The sequence below is a fragment of the Octopus bimaculoides genome, chromosome 28, assembly GCF_001194135.2.
Source record: "Octopus bimaculoides isolate UCB-OBI-ISO-001 chromosome 28, ASM119413v2, whole genome shotgun sequence".
In the NCBI taxonomy this organism is placed as follows: domain Eukaryota; kingdom Metazoa; phylum Mollusca; class Cephalopoda; order Octopoda; family Octopodidae; genus Octopus; species Octopus bimaculoides.
In genome coordinates this window covers 12,343,925-12,357,103 of record NC_069008.1, presented here as the reverse complement: position 1 = coordinate 12,357,103, position 13,179 = coordinate 12,343,925, and the positions used below count along the sequence as shown (strand labels likewise).

The 13,179-nt window shown below is 35.9% G+C and overlaps 1 protein-coding gene across 1 annotated transcript; it reads left to right on the top strand.

Moving 5' to 3' along the window:
* Positions 1-235: 235 nt before the first annotated feature.
* On the top strand, positions 236-9,416 carry LOC106878560 (zinc finger protein 62 homolog). Its single transcript, XM_052977314.1, has 2 exons — positions 236-368; positions 6,394-9,416. Exon 2 carries the CDS (start codon positions 6,805-6,807, stop codon positions 8,755-8,757), a length of 1,953 nt encoding a protein of 650 aa, XP_052833274.1. The 5' UTR covers positions 236-368; positions 6,394-6,804; the 3' UTR covers positions 8,758-9,416.
* The last annotated feature ends 3,763 nt before the right edge of the window (positions 9,417-13,179 follow it).

Sequence of the window (13,179 nt, the reverse complement as noted above, 5' to 3'; positions counted from 1 at the left end):
TAATATAGCCTGAACAACAACATTGGCTACTACGACTATTATAAACAATACAACTACCTCCATCACGACTCTTACCACAACTGTCAAAACTACAAACAGCAACACAACTCCCACTACTACTATTATACCATAGCCAGATGGTAACCATAGTGATTTACATAAACCTATTACATTTTTTTAATTTTATTGCACTTTATTTTGTTTTTGTCAGATAACTGCGGCTGTAGGTTTGTCACATGACAGTTAGTACTTCCGTTTCTGCTGCAGCCATATTGCTTGATGCTGCCGAAACCTTTTGTATTATCTTCGGAAGATTTGGGGTGATTAAACCTATTTTGCACTAACTATAGATTTATATGCCACAAAAGGTAAGATATACATACATGTGTATAATTGTGTGTATACATGCATATATGTACACACACGTATTCATACATTTAAGTTGTGAAACACGTTTGTGGTCAACGATCGCCGCTACAACATAACGGTACTTTAATCGCATTTAATTGTCAATCTTCAATCAATCTTAATCAATCACGTTAAAAGAATGATGTATTTGTAAATGGAGTCAATTTTTAGAACATTTCTCGTGGAAATGAATCAGCTTTCCTCGTTTCTCTTTTTCTTTTTTTGTGTTAAATAATCTGATCTCCGAACATATCGCAAATGACTTTTTATTCCCCGGAAAGCAGAGGGAAATTTGGGAGAGGGCCTCGATTACTTCCATCCCTGGAGTTTTTTTTTTTTTTACATTATCAGCGAATATGGTTGGAACTCTGCTTTAAGTTTTCTTGTAACTCATAATTTTTTCATTTTTTAGAATTTTCGGAAAATGTTTGCTAAAATTAAAAAAGAAAAAACGTGTAAAAGATTCTGAAAAATTAAAAAAAATTTTTTTCCTAGTCATGTGAATTCTTTGTGTGAAATACAAATTCGCAAGATTTTTCTGAAAATTCCCCGAATTAAAAAAGCAGAATTCCGCTCGGTAATGATCTCCAAACCAGTCGGAAACGACTAGCTGTATAGAGAAAGGAGACAGAAAGCCATCGGAGTTTTATAGACCTTACACCTCGCTTGCCTTTGTTGGGAAATAATGTTTTTGTCAGTTTCTTGTTTTTTGCGTGAGTTATCAAGGTACCTGACTTCCAAACACGCTGCAACCGACCTTTTTTATAGTTTTTGTGGGTCGGAGCAGCGAGGAATATTCGGACCCCCTTCCTCTATTTTCTTTACGATATATATATATATATATTTCGTGTGTCATCAATGAATTTGGTCTTTGAAGTAGTTGGTAATGATTCGTGTTTTAATTAAATGTGGCTGCTGGGTGGGCCTTAGAGGATACTCATGTGATTTGAAAAGCAACGAAATTACCATATGCAGTAGAAGGGCAGTTTTAATAATATTAGAGAGAGAGAGAGAGAGATACGGATACAGACAGAGCCATTTCTATTGGATGGATGAGAGAGAGATTTAAATATTCAATTAATTTTACTTGACATGTGTGATACACTAAATTCAGTCGAGATGTCTTTGCGTGAAAATTGTGATTCTACCTTTTGACAATGCAGTAGAAAGGAAGTCGGTGGAGTTTCAAACTAAGATGCTTGCATAAATTGCGGTTTCTCTATTTTGATGGTCTTCCCCCCCGCCGCCCGTTTTTCTTTCACTGCGGCCTTCGAAATGATGAATGGTGAAAAAAGTTTAAATTTTTATTTTAACCTCCATCACTCCAGACCGATTTTGGCCATTGTTTTTTTTTTTTTTTGCACTACGATGGGAGAAGTCTTTTCGGTAAAACAAATAAATAAACATAAAATAATTTTGAACATATTTTCAAAAGAAAAGGTATGTGATTTTAAGAAGACTTAGCTGCCGTTTCTAGCACATCCCACGATCACTTGGTACCTTCCTCGTTTCATAGTCGCTCTGACATGTATTGATGTTTTTCAATATTTTTCTCTCCAGAAACACATTTTATGGTGTGATGGTTTATTGGGTTTTAAGTAACAAAAAAAAAGATTGTAATTTTCAATCCCTTCTCTCTCTGCACCAAGCAAGTCCATGTGTGTGCGTGTGTAAGAGAAAACACATTTACCAACAGACAAGTATGCTATTAAAATAGACTATCTGTGGAATTCTGGTTTGATCACCCCATATAAACTCTCATAACTTTTTACTTTTGAAATTTTCAGAAAATTCTTGCAAATTTAAGTTCTAACATAGGAATTCATACGATTATACAAAAACAAAAAGTTACAGAAACGGATAACAACAAAACCAAGGCAGGGTTGAGAATGCCACCGAGGAAGTTTTTTCCTAAATGTCATCAACATAATCATAATCTAAAGCAGTGGTTCTCAATATACAAAGCATTGGTCAACTTGAGGCTGTAGTAGAAAACACTTGCCCAAAGTTCCATGTGGTTGGGAGGCAAGCTTCTTACCACACAGCCTAGCCTGCACCTAGATATATATATATGAAATGCATTTTTGTCGAGTATCAATTTGTCAGAAAAGCTTTATTTATAACAGTATTAACATATGGAATGATATTTTACCACAAAGGCTAAAACACATTTTTTCACTGTCAAATTTCAAAAAATCATTAAAAGTCCACCTTCTGAACCAAACTCGTTTATAAGCTTTATTTTACAGACCTACAATATTTATAACATTTGTATTGCTTGCGTGTGGACTTTGGTGATATCGAACAGTTCTTCTAATGGCTCAAATTTTCCTTTCTTGGAGCATTTGTCATACAAATAAAGCACATTTTCAAGCTTGGACTGTATTGCTTGCTTGGAAATGATTGGAAAATTCAGTTTATCTCTCCACAGTAGTGTCACCTCTCCTGATAATTCTGCCACTCTCTCCTTTCTGCCTTTAATTGATTTCCCAAGAAACTGGTACTAACCAGCAATCTGTTCCTTGAGTGGCATTCAGCTTCTGCCGGCCAGTGAGGCTTTTTCTACAGGCACATGACCTGTAGATGAATGGGGCTGGAACTGCACCAAATTTTTCCTCCATTTCTCCTTGTTTTTCTGAACAACTTTGAAGCTTTTCTTGAATGACATACCACTAGCAGTCATGCAGAACTCGCACTAAAACAAAAACAACAAGGGTGAAAGTAAAAGAAGAACTTAATTATTTGCTTCATGACTAAGCATAATGACTCAGCATTACAATCTATTCACCACCGAAGTCTTATAAATGCTAAGAATTTATTGAAAACCAAGATTGCTATGCAACCTTGCCCATATTTAAACAAATTTTGCATAAGAATACAAATGGATTCATGGGTGAACGTTTTTAAAGATAGATAAAAGTGAGTTCACTTTAGTTACTTATGCATAAAAGCTCATCTAAATATTATGCAGGAAATTGTTTTTGAGGAAAAAAATTTAAATGTATCCCACATGATAACTTCCGCCTACCACATTCAGTCACATGCCTTCAGTCGGCCCAAGGCTATAGCAGAAGACACTTACTTCATTGTCTCATAAAAGTATTATTTACACCATGTATGTGGAATCTCTGAATGTTTTCAAAAATTCTAAGGTTTGCTGTTTCATGTCTAGAATATACCAGAAAACGTTTATTAAATCAGTTTAATCCTTCAGCATCTAAACCAGTCATATCTGGTCCAAATATTCTACCTGTTCTCTGATCAAACCAGCCAGATTCAGTCTCTCACACCTATCCTACAATGTCATTCTAAATATAAACAATTAGATCATTGAAATTTCAAAGCTACCATGTGATGCATGATTTAATTCAAAACAATGTTAATAAATAAGCATTACATCTGACAGTATCCTGAAGGGTTAATTAATCATTTGTATAACAATAATGATTTATTTATAAATTTGGGAGAGTGTAGCGTTTTCATGTAGTCCCTTCTGCTTTAGGCACATCTACATTTTGGTGTCACACCCTGACTTTCTTTCCTTATAACACTCATTTAAAAATGACGTTTTGTAAAAATGCATTTTCAAAGATGAAGTGTTGGTGTTTCAAATATAAATCTTAAGAAAAGAAAAAAGTGAAATAGTAGAGACAGGGAAATTGATAACAAAGATGAGGTGAGATTGAGAAGGATCAGAAAATCCTCCTAAAAATTTTCCTTGAACTTTAATCTACATGATCATAATCTAAACCCTCAAAATATCTCTTTGAAGTTTAATGAAGCAAGTTGCATTCTTCTAGAAAGTTGTCATAAAAGTCTCATGTGGGACACTGTAACATTGCTGTTTCTACACATGCATCATACAATTGTCTTTTCACTTAGAGAGAGAGAGAGACCAACAGAGGTAAAAACTGTCTGAACTTTCTCCATCCTATTCTTAATCTAACTACTACAATTTTGGTATGTCCTTCACTGCTAATTAGGTCACCTAGGTAGCAGAAATTATCCACTTTCTTTAGAGCCTCTGGGGCATTTGAGGAAACTAATTTTCTATATATCTGTAGACCTTATGTCTCCTGTGCATCTTCCACATACAAACTACTTTCTGTGTTAACCTTCCTACTATTTCACTGCACCTCTTCTGTGTCCATAACTTGTACTGGGTACACCAAATGGAATTTTTGCCCATATCTTTGCTATGTATCGAGCAGGGCCTCTTACTTTAAGTGAGTAGGGTCCTGTCTGATTTCTTGCTTTCTAATACCTTGGTCTTTGTCACATTAATTTTAAGACCCTTTGATTCCACACCTTGAATTTCTTTTCTAGTTCTGTTACAGATTCAGCTATGAGAGCAAACCATTAGAATATAGTATTTCCTATGGGCTTCCAGTCTTAAATTTGTCTGTTATGGCCAGGAGGACAATGATGACTAGGAGGGGATGAGGACTGGGCCTTGCTGAAGACTTACTTGTACGCTAAATTCGTCTCTGTACTCATTGCTAACTCTTACTTTATTAATAGCATTCCTGTACATGGCATATACTATTTGGAAATTCTGGCTGTCAGGAGTGGCCAACACAAATACAGGGCATTATCATCATATTTCAAGTGAACTGAATTCAATAAATATATACATACCTAAGTAAATTTAGTATTAAATAATAATGAGATTAGTAATAAATAATTCATTTTATATGAAAAATTGATAAACAGAATAATACCATTTGAGTAGCTTACATGACTGTGTAGTTATCATGTGGTTCTTTACTCAGTCCCACTGCATGGCATCTTGGAGAAATGTCTTACACTGTGACCCTGGGCCAACTGAAACTCCATGAGCAGATTTGGTAGATAGAAGCCCATCATGGGCATATGTATATGCATGTGTGTGTGTGTATATATTAACCTTCTGTCTCCAAGGAAGTCAATATTTCTTATCTGTCTGGACAGTTGGAAACAAACAACATTGTGGTAATTGTTTACAACTGTCATGTGATATGAAGACCAAAACGAACACACACATACACACAGAGGCACATTCATATAAGGTGGTCTTCTTTTAGGCTTTACCTATTACTTGTACTACTCAGATGTTTTTGCTTGACCTGGGGTTATTGGAGAAAAGCCTTCCTGAAGGTACTGCACAGTGGGACTGAACCTGAAACTAAATGAACAAACTTCTTAACTGCACAGCCATGCCTGTCATATTTATTGTTAATGTTGTTTTCTCTTTTTTGGTTGTCTTTTCTTTATTCATCAATGTTTTTATGTTTGACTGATCTGTCATAATATTCATAAGATCTGTGAAAAAATCTTATTTTGATCATAAAGTAACGTATTCAAGATTAACCTTGGGCTAAATAGCAACTATGAACCATCCAGAAGCTCTATGTAGCTGCACAACATAATAAAAATAGCAGCTACATTTCCCTCAAATTACACATTTCATTCTTAAAAATTGAGATCTATATTGGATAATGCTAGTGAAAAAGATTGGATGTTCATGGACAGAATGTTTTTAATCAGGTTTGCTCAATCAGAGCTGACCTAGGGCTAAATAACTATGTCAAGTTATATTTCTGGAGAGAGAAGGCTATTGTCTACAATTCTATTGTTTATTATAATGTTAGTAAATTCTGCTGAGGTCAACTGTGCCTGTCATCCTTTCAGGGTTGATAAAATAAGTATTATTTGAGTACTGGGGTCTATGTAATCAACTTGCCCCCCCCACACCTCGAAATTGCAGGCCTTGTACCAAAATTTGAAACCAATATATATAATGCTTGCACAATGTGAAGGTGTAGCTCTTGTTTGCTAATATGTAAGCTTCACAGAGAGTTTTGTGATGTAAATTTTAGTGAATTAAAACATTCAGTTATCATAAATCTTTATTTCTTCAATTTATCTTTATAGAAATGTTATAAATTTGAATCTATTCTTTAAGTAGCCTCTGTATCTTAAAGTGTTGTTTATTTGTTATTTCAGAATATCAGATGACACTGGCATAGCAGAAGATGCATCTTTTGAAGACTGAATGAAAATACTTTATGGGACAGATATTTAACACTGTGTCTATAAATTTATCATAGAGTTCCAGTTACATATTTGCTGTGAACTGAGATTATTAGCAACATTTCTGTACATTATAATCTGGAATGTGTACAAAATGTGTGTGCAAATTGAACTTGGGCAAATTTTCAAGCATTGTTAGATAAAGATAACACTGGAGAGAAATATTGAAGTTGAAAAACTTTGTAATGAATAAATTATAAAAGCAAAAATTGCAACAAATATATATATATAGAGAGAGAAATATGTATACACATATTGGGATTTGAGGAGAAAAATTTTGTAAAACAGTAAGAAAATTAAGGAATTGATTCTTTGCCTGAAGCCATGCCTAAAGATACAAGAAAACTATCACACAACTGTGATATCTGTAAAAAGTCATTCTCTCAAAAGGGCAATCTAGCTAACCATAAACTTATTCACACAGGTGAGAAGCCATATCGCTGTGATATCTGTGGCAAATCATTCTCTGTACGTAGTAGCCTAACAACACATGTACGTGTACATACAGGAGAGAAGCCATATCAGTGTGATATCTGTGGCAAATCATTCTCTGTACGTAGTAGCTTAACCACGCATAAACATGTACATACAGGAGAGAAGCCACATCAGTGTGATATCTGTGGCAAATCATTCACTGAAACTGGTCACTTAACAGTACACAAACGTGTTCATACAGGAGAGAAACCATATTGCTGTGATGTCTGTGGTAAATCATTCTCTCGGAACGGTAACCTAACAAAACACAAGCGAATTCATACAGGAGAGAAGCCATATCACTGTAATATCTGTGGTAAATCATTCCCTGGCAGTGGTGACTTAATTACACATAAACGTAGTCATACAGGAGAGAAGCCATATCATTGTGGTATCTGTGGTAAATCATTTTCTGCAAAATGTACTTTAACTTCTCACCAAAGTGTACATACAGGAGAGAAGCCATTTCATTGTGATGTCTGTGGTAAATCATTCTCTCAAAAAGGTTACTTAACTGCTCACAAGCGTATTCATACAGGAGAGAAGCCATATCACTGTGATATTTGTGGTAAATCATTCAGTCAAGGTAATGACTTAACTAAACACCATCGTATTCATACAGGAGAGAAGCCTTATCACTGTGAAATCTGTGGTAAATCATTCTATGGAAGTAGTGAATTAACTGGCCACAAACGTCTTCATACAGGAGAGAAGCGGTATCGTTGTGATATCTGTGGTAAATCATTTACTCGAAATACAACCTTAACTACTCACAAACGAATTCATACAGGAGATAAGCCATATCAGTGTGATATCTGTAATAAATCATTCTCCCAAATTGTTAACTTGACTGTACACAAGCGTATCCATACAGGAGAGAAGCCGTATCGGTGTGATATCTGCGGTAAATCATTTTCTGTAATTCATAGCTTAAAACTACACAAACGTATTCATACAGGAGAGAAGCCATATCAATGTGATATCTGTGGTAAATCATTTATTGCAAGTCTTAACTTAAAACGACACAAACGTATCCATACAGGAGAGAAGCCATATCAGTGTGATATCTGTGGTAAATCATTCTCTGTACGTAGTAGCTTAACGACACATAGACGTATTCATACAGGAGAAAAACCATATCGCTGTGTTATCTGTGGCAAATCATTTTCTGAAAGTATTCACTTAACAGCACACAAACAGGTTCATGTAAGAGGAGAGACATACCAATGTGATATCTGTGGTAAGTCATTCTCTCAAATTCGTAATGTTACTAAGCACAAACGTATTCATACCGGAGAGAAGCCATATCAGTGTATTTTCTGTGGTAAATCATTCTGTGGAAGTGGTGAGTTAACTCTACACAAACGTACTCATACAGGAGAGAAGCCATACCAATGTGATATCTGTGGTAAATCATTCTCTGGAGGTAGTGAGTTAACTATACATAAACGTATTCATACAGGAAAGAAGCCATTTCACTGTAATGTTTGTAGTAAATCATTCTCTCAAAGTAGTAATTTAATAACACACAAACGCATTCATTCAGGGGAGAAGCCATATCAGTGTGATATCTGTGGTAAATCATTTACTGTAAATAGTACCTTAATTTACCACAAACGTATTCACACAGGAGAGAAGCCATACCAGTGTGATATCTGTAGTAAATCATTCTCTGTAAAAAGTACCTTAATAATACATAAACGTATTCATACAGGAGAAAAACCTTATCATTGTGATATTTGCAGTAAATCATTCTCTGAAAGTAGTAAGTTAAGAATACATAAACGTGTTCACACAGGATAGAAGCCACACCATTGTAGTATATGTGGTAAATCATTCCCTCAAAGTAGTACCTTAACAGGAGAGCAGCCATATAAATGTGATATTTGTAGGAAGACATTCTCTTGAAGTAGTAATTTAAGAATACACAAATGTGTTCATGCTAGGTAGAAGCCACATCACTGTGACATTTGCAGTAAATCATTCTCTCAAAGATGTAGCTTAACTGGACATGTATGTATTCCTACAGAAGTGTAACTGTATCAGTGAAAATTCTTAACACATCATCAAACATTTTAAGTTCCTCCTGATGTGAGGTGGGCTTAGCTTTGTGGACTTTATCCATGCAACAACGAAGCCATTCGTCATGGCTCTCTTTCTAAGGTAGTCTTTTACAGCTGGTTGAACTTCTAATGATGCCAACCTCTTCTAGTTACCTTTTCTGTGAAAATAAAAAAAAAAACACCATCTATAACTAAATATATTCACAATAGAAAGGAGACATAACTGTAAGCCTCCTCACACCGTATTTTATATTAACATAACTAAACACTGTTGTGATTACTTATTTCTGTGATATTTTTAATAAAAGTAATTTCCTCCAGATTTTGAATTTGTTTACTGTCTTTTGAAACCAATATTATATTTGGGAAGAGTCATAATTAATAAAGCCTTTCAACACATTCATCTGTTGCTTGTCTATATTTTACTTTTTATTTTCAAAGCATTTGCTGTTTGTTTATGTCTCCAGAATTATTTTTTGCTATACCAATCAGTGACCTTCTGAATGATGTGAAAAATATTTACTGGGGACAAAAAAAAAAAGAAAAAATTATGATTAAGCATAATTAATCACTTTAACAAAGTTAAAATAAGGTTATAAGAAGTGAAATTTCACAAAAAAGAAATTTTTTTTATTAGATACTGAAAACAGATCTTTTCCCTTTGAACGGCAGATTGAGAATTAATTTTTTTGTAACTAAACACTTTCAAACTTAAATAAAGTTAATTAGGAAGTGGTCATAGCCAAAGACTGCTGTAGCAGCAAGGAGGGAAGATACACAAGCAACAAGCGAGTACTGAACGTATCACGCAGTTTTACAGAGTATGTCCTGTTGGGGTGGGACATAGTTTGCGAGTGCAACAGATGCTGTTTGTAGTAACTGTATAAAAGGAGGTCTCAGTCTTGTGAGAGAAGTTTATCTGTCTGCCAAAATGATATTTCGGATGTTGTTAATATTGTCCAGTGTGTGGCATGCCTGGATATCAAACATCAATCAATATTGCATAAATGGCAAGCTGGCAGAATCGTTAGCACACCGGGTAAAATGCTTAGCAACATTTCGCCCATCTTTTCATTCTGAGTTCGAATTCTGCCAAGGTCGACTTCGCCTTTCATCTTTTTGGGGGTCGATAAAATAAATATCAGTTGAACACTGGGGTCGATGCAATCGACAAACATCCTCTTTTGAAATTGCAGGCCTTGTGCAAAAATTTGAAACCAACATTGCATAGAGTATCATTTGTTTAAAAGACATAATTAGAAGACTAAACTGTTAAAACTGCTATCATTAGGTGGTTGTTTAAAGGGTACTAATTACAATTACATGTTACAAAATTTTGACAAAATGGAACCGATACGAACTCATTAGTTATGTTTCTAAAATAAGGATTAAGAACAACTCATTATAATTAATTTTCTCCATCTTGGTGAGGAGTTATGTCGACTAATGGTATCGTTTATAAAGTCGACTATCAGGAATCTACCTGACAAGACTTCAAATATGATAGGTAAAGTGTGATCACTCTCAGAATTTATCAAAACATGACCCATAAAAGCCACTGCTTCTGTCTTCTTTCAGTGTACAAATATGCATTTTTTGTATTTTATATCACTCTCAGCTACATATTTCAAGAAAATTGTGGCCAGATATGGTAAAAGTATGGGTATAATGGAGGGAGGTGGATAGAACGGAAAATATTGTAAACTGAATCAGACAAAAGTGTGAATAGAACTGAGAAGTGTAGGTAGCGCGGAGCAAAATGTGAGGAGAGCAGCGAAAGAATGATTAGACAGGTTAAGGGATGTTGTGAGAAGTGAGGTAAAAGTGTGGGTAGTATAGGGGGCTGAGTAGACAGGGTGGAGAGAAATTGTGTAAATTGGAGTAAAGGTCTGAGTAGACAGGAGTGGGGAGAAAAGTTAGGGATGCTCCAAGTTCTTTGAGAATAATCATCTTGTACTGTTTTGAATACCACGATGTCTTCAGCACCGGTGACCAACTTGCCAGTCAGATATGATCTGCCACACGTAGACGTGGTTCATACAGCAGACAATCGGCAGAAAGGCAGTTGGGTGTTTGTGGAATTTATGGGGAGATGATTACGAAAGGTGGGTATGCTGTGGTTTTGTTCATGTCAGGTCATCTACTCAATATGGATCCTGACTGGGAGAGGGGTGTAATTATTTCTTTCTGTAAAAGTACATGTGACCGCCACGACTACAACATCAATAGGGCTCTTACTCTTCCCTCAGCAACTGGTCTTTGCTAAGGATTTTCTAAACAGAGTGCAAAATCATCTGTTTGCCTCTCAGCAGCCAGTGTTCACGCCATAGAAGTCAACTATCAACAGTATTCTGGCTTTCTGAGTGCACTTTGAGCGTATGCAGAAGTTTTGGCTTTTGCTTGCAAATTATGTCGACCTCTGCAAGGCATTCAACTCAGTAAATAGGGATATTCTCTGGAGCTGATTGAGTCAAAGGTGGCTTTGTATACTAGAAAAGTGAACGTAGTTCGGATTGAGGGCTCAACATATGACTTTTTCTAGTTAGATTTGAGGTCTGTCAGAATTCTATTTTGGTTCCCACTCTGTTTGATGTATGAATAGACTTGATACTTGATCAGATGATAACTCGATTGAATTGAAGAAGCACTCATTTGTGAAACTCGGATGACTGACTTGGATATTATAGATGATGTGGCTATTCTTGCTGAGTCTTTTGTTGCTGACTGCTTCACTTATCTCGGCAATGTGGTCCATAATAGGATTAGCTATGAGTGCAAAGTCTTAAAAAGACTTGGACATGTTGTTGGAGTTGTGGACTCACTTGACAAGGAGGTTTGCAACTACTGATGTTTGAGCCAGAGGATAAAATTTCGGGTCTTCAGGTCTCTGGCTCTCTTTGTCTTGTTTTACAATTGCAAGACTTAAACACTGTCCGGGACCTTTAGGGGTCGCTTGAGTTCCTTTGGTACCAGGACACTTCGCAGGATTATGGTTATCATCGGTCGGATTTTGTATCGAACCAACGAATATTCTCAGAAAAATAAGATGCGTCCGGTTATTTAGTATGAATCAGAAGCGTCAACTCAAACTGTTTGGTTATGTTGCTTGATCTTCTGAGTTCGGTTCAGCGTAGCAAGTTCTCTTCTGAGAATCCGGATGGGGTGAATGGTCGGGTTTTTCTGGTGTGCATGATAATGCATATGTCCTCGTTGTTTACTCCAGTATGGGCCCTAGCAAAGGTCAGTGCTTTAACAGGAGCTCCCTTGATATAGAAAAGTAGAAATCTACTATATCAAATTGGATAAACTTAGCTCTACCATAATCACTATTGGCCTTAAACCATGCAGACCTTGTTGGTGTTGCACCGTAGGGCGAGGTTAGAGGCGTTCTAATGCTGTAAGTGATCTTCCTGATGAGCCGTTTGCTCACCTGTCCGATCTCAGACTTCGCCGGGTTTATCAGACTGCATTCAGGGTTAGGGTTAGGGTTAGGGTTATGATCCTTGATCGTTAGTTATGTTAGGACTCTTTCTTCGCTAGTATCTCTACCCTGTCTTCTATGCCTAGTTTAAAAGCTATATCTCTGGCCTCCTGGTTAATACTATCATACACTGGGGGGTGGGGAACCCTCCTGTACTTCTGTGTAATGCTGTTGTTAAAGAGCTGTGCGTATGTGTCACTAAATACTCTATATAAATTTTTGGTTTCCTCGGAGAAGAGAATGATTCTATCAGAAAATTTAAACTTGCAGGTGTCTGTTCTAAGTTTACGTTGGAAAGGGTTCGAGGTGGGATATTAAGTTCAACAGGTCGTTTTCAAACGCCTCTAGTTCCTTGATCTTGGGTGGAAACTTCCTAGATTTAAGCCCCAAATGTTCGGTTTCTGTTGGTAGTTTGGGATGATCAAATGAAAAAGCCTTCCACCTCATCTTCCTGTTCAGTTTAATTATTTTCTCCAGAGTTTGTATCGAGATCGTTCGGTGGTGCTGGAATATTCTTTGTTGAATATCTTTACAAATCTATTTGTAAAGAATATATATATATATATATATATTATATATATACATATATATATATAATATATACCGGAGTAAGCACATGAAATGTGCAACAAGGTGTTATATTTCTGCTGCTTTTAAATAAAGTATATATAATATATATAT

Excerpts from the sequence above, each read along its gene's own strand:
- LOC106878560 (XM_052977314.1), top strand. The coding sequence starts at position 6,805 with ATGCCTAAAGATACAAGAAAACTATCACACAACTGTGATATCTGTAAA.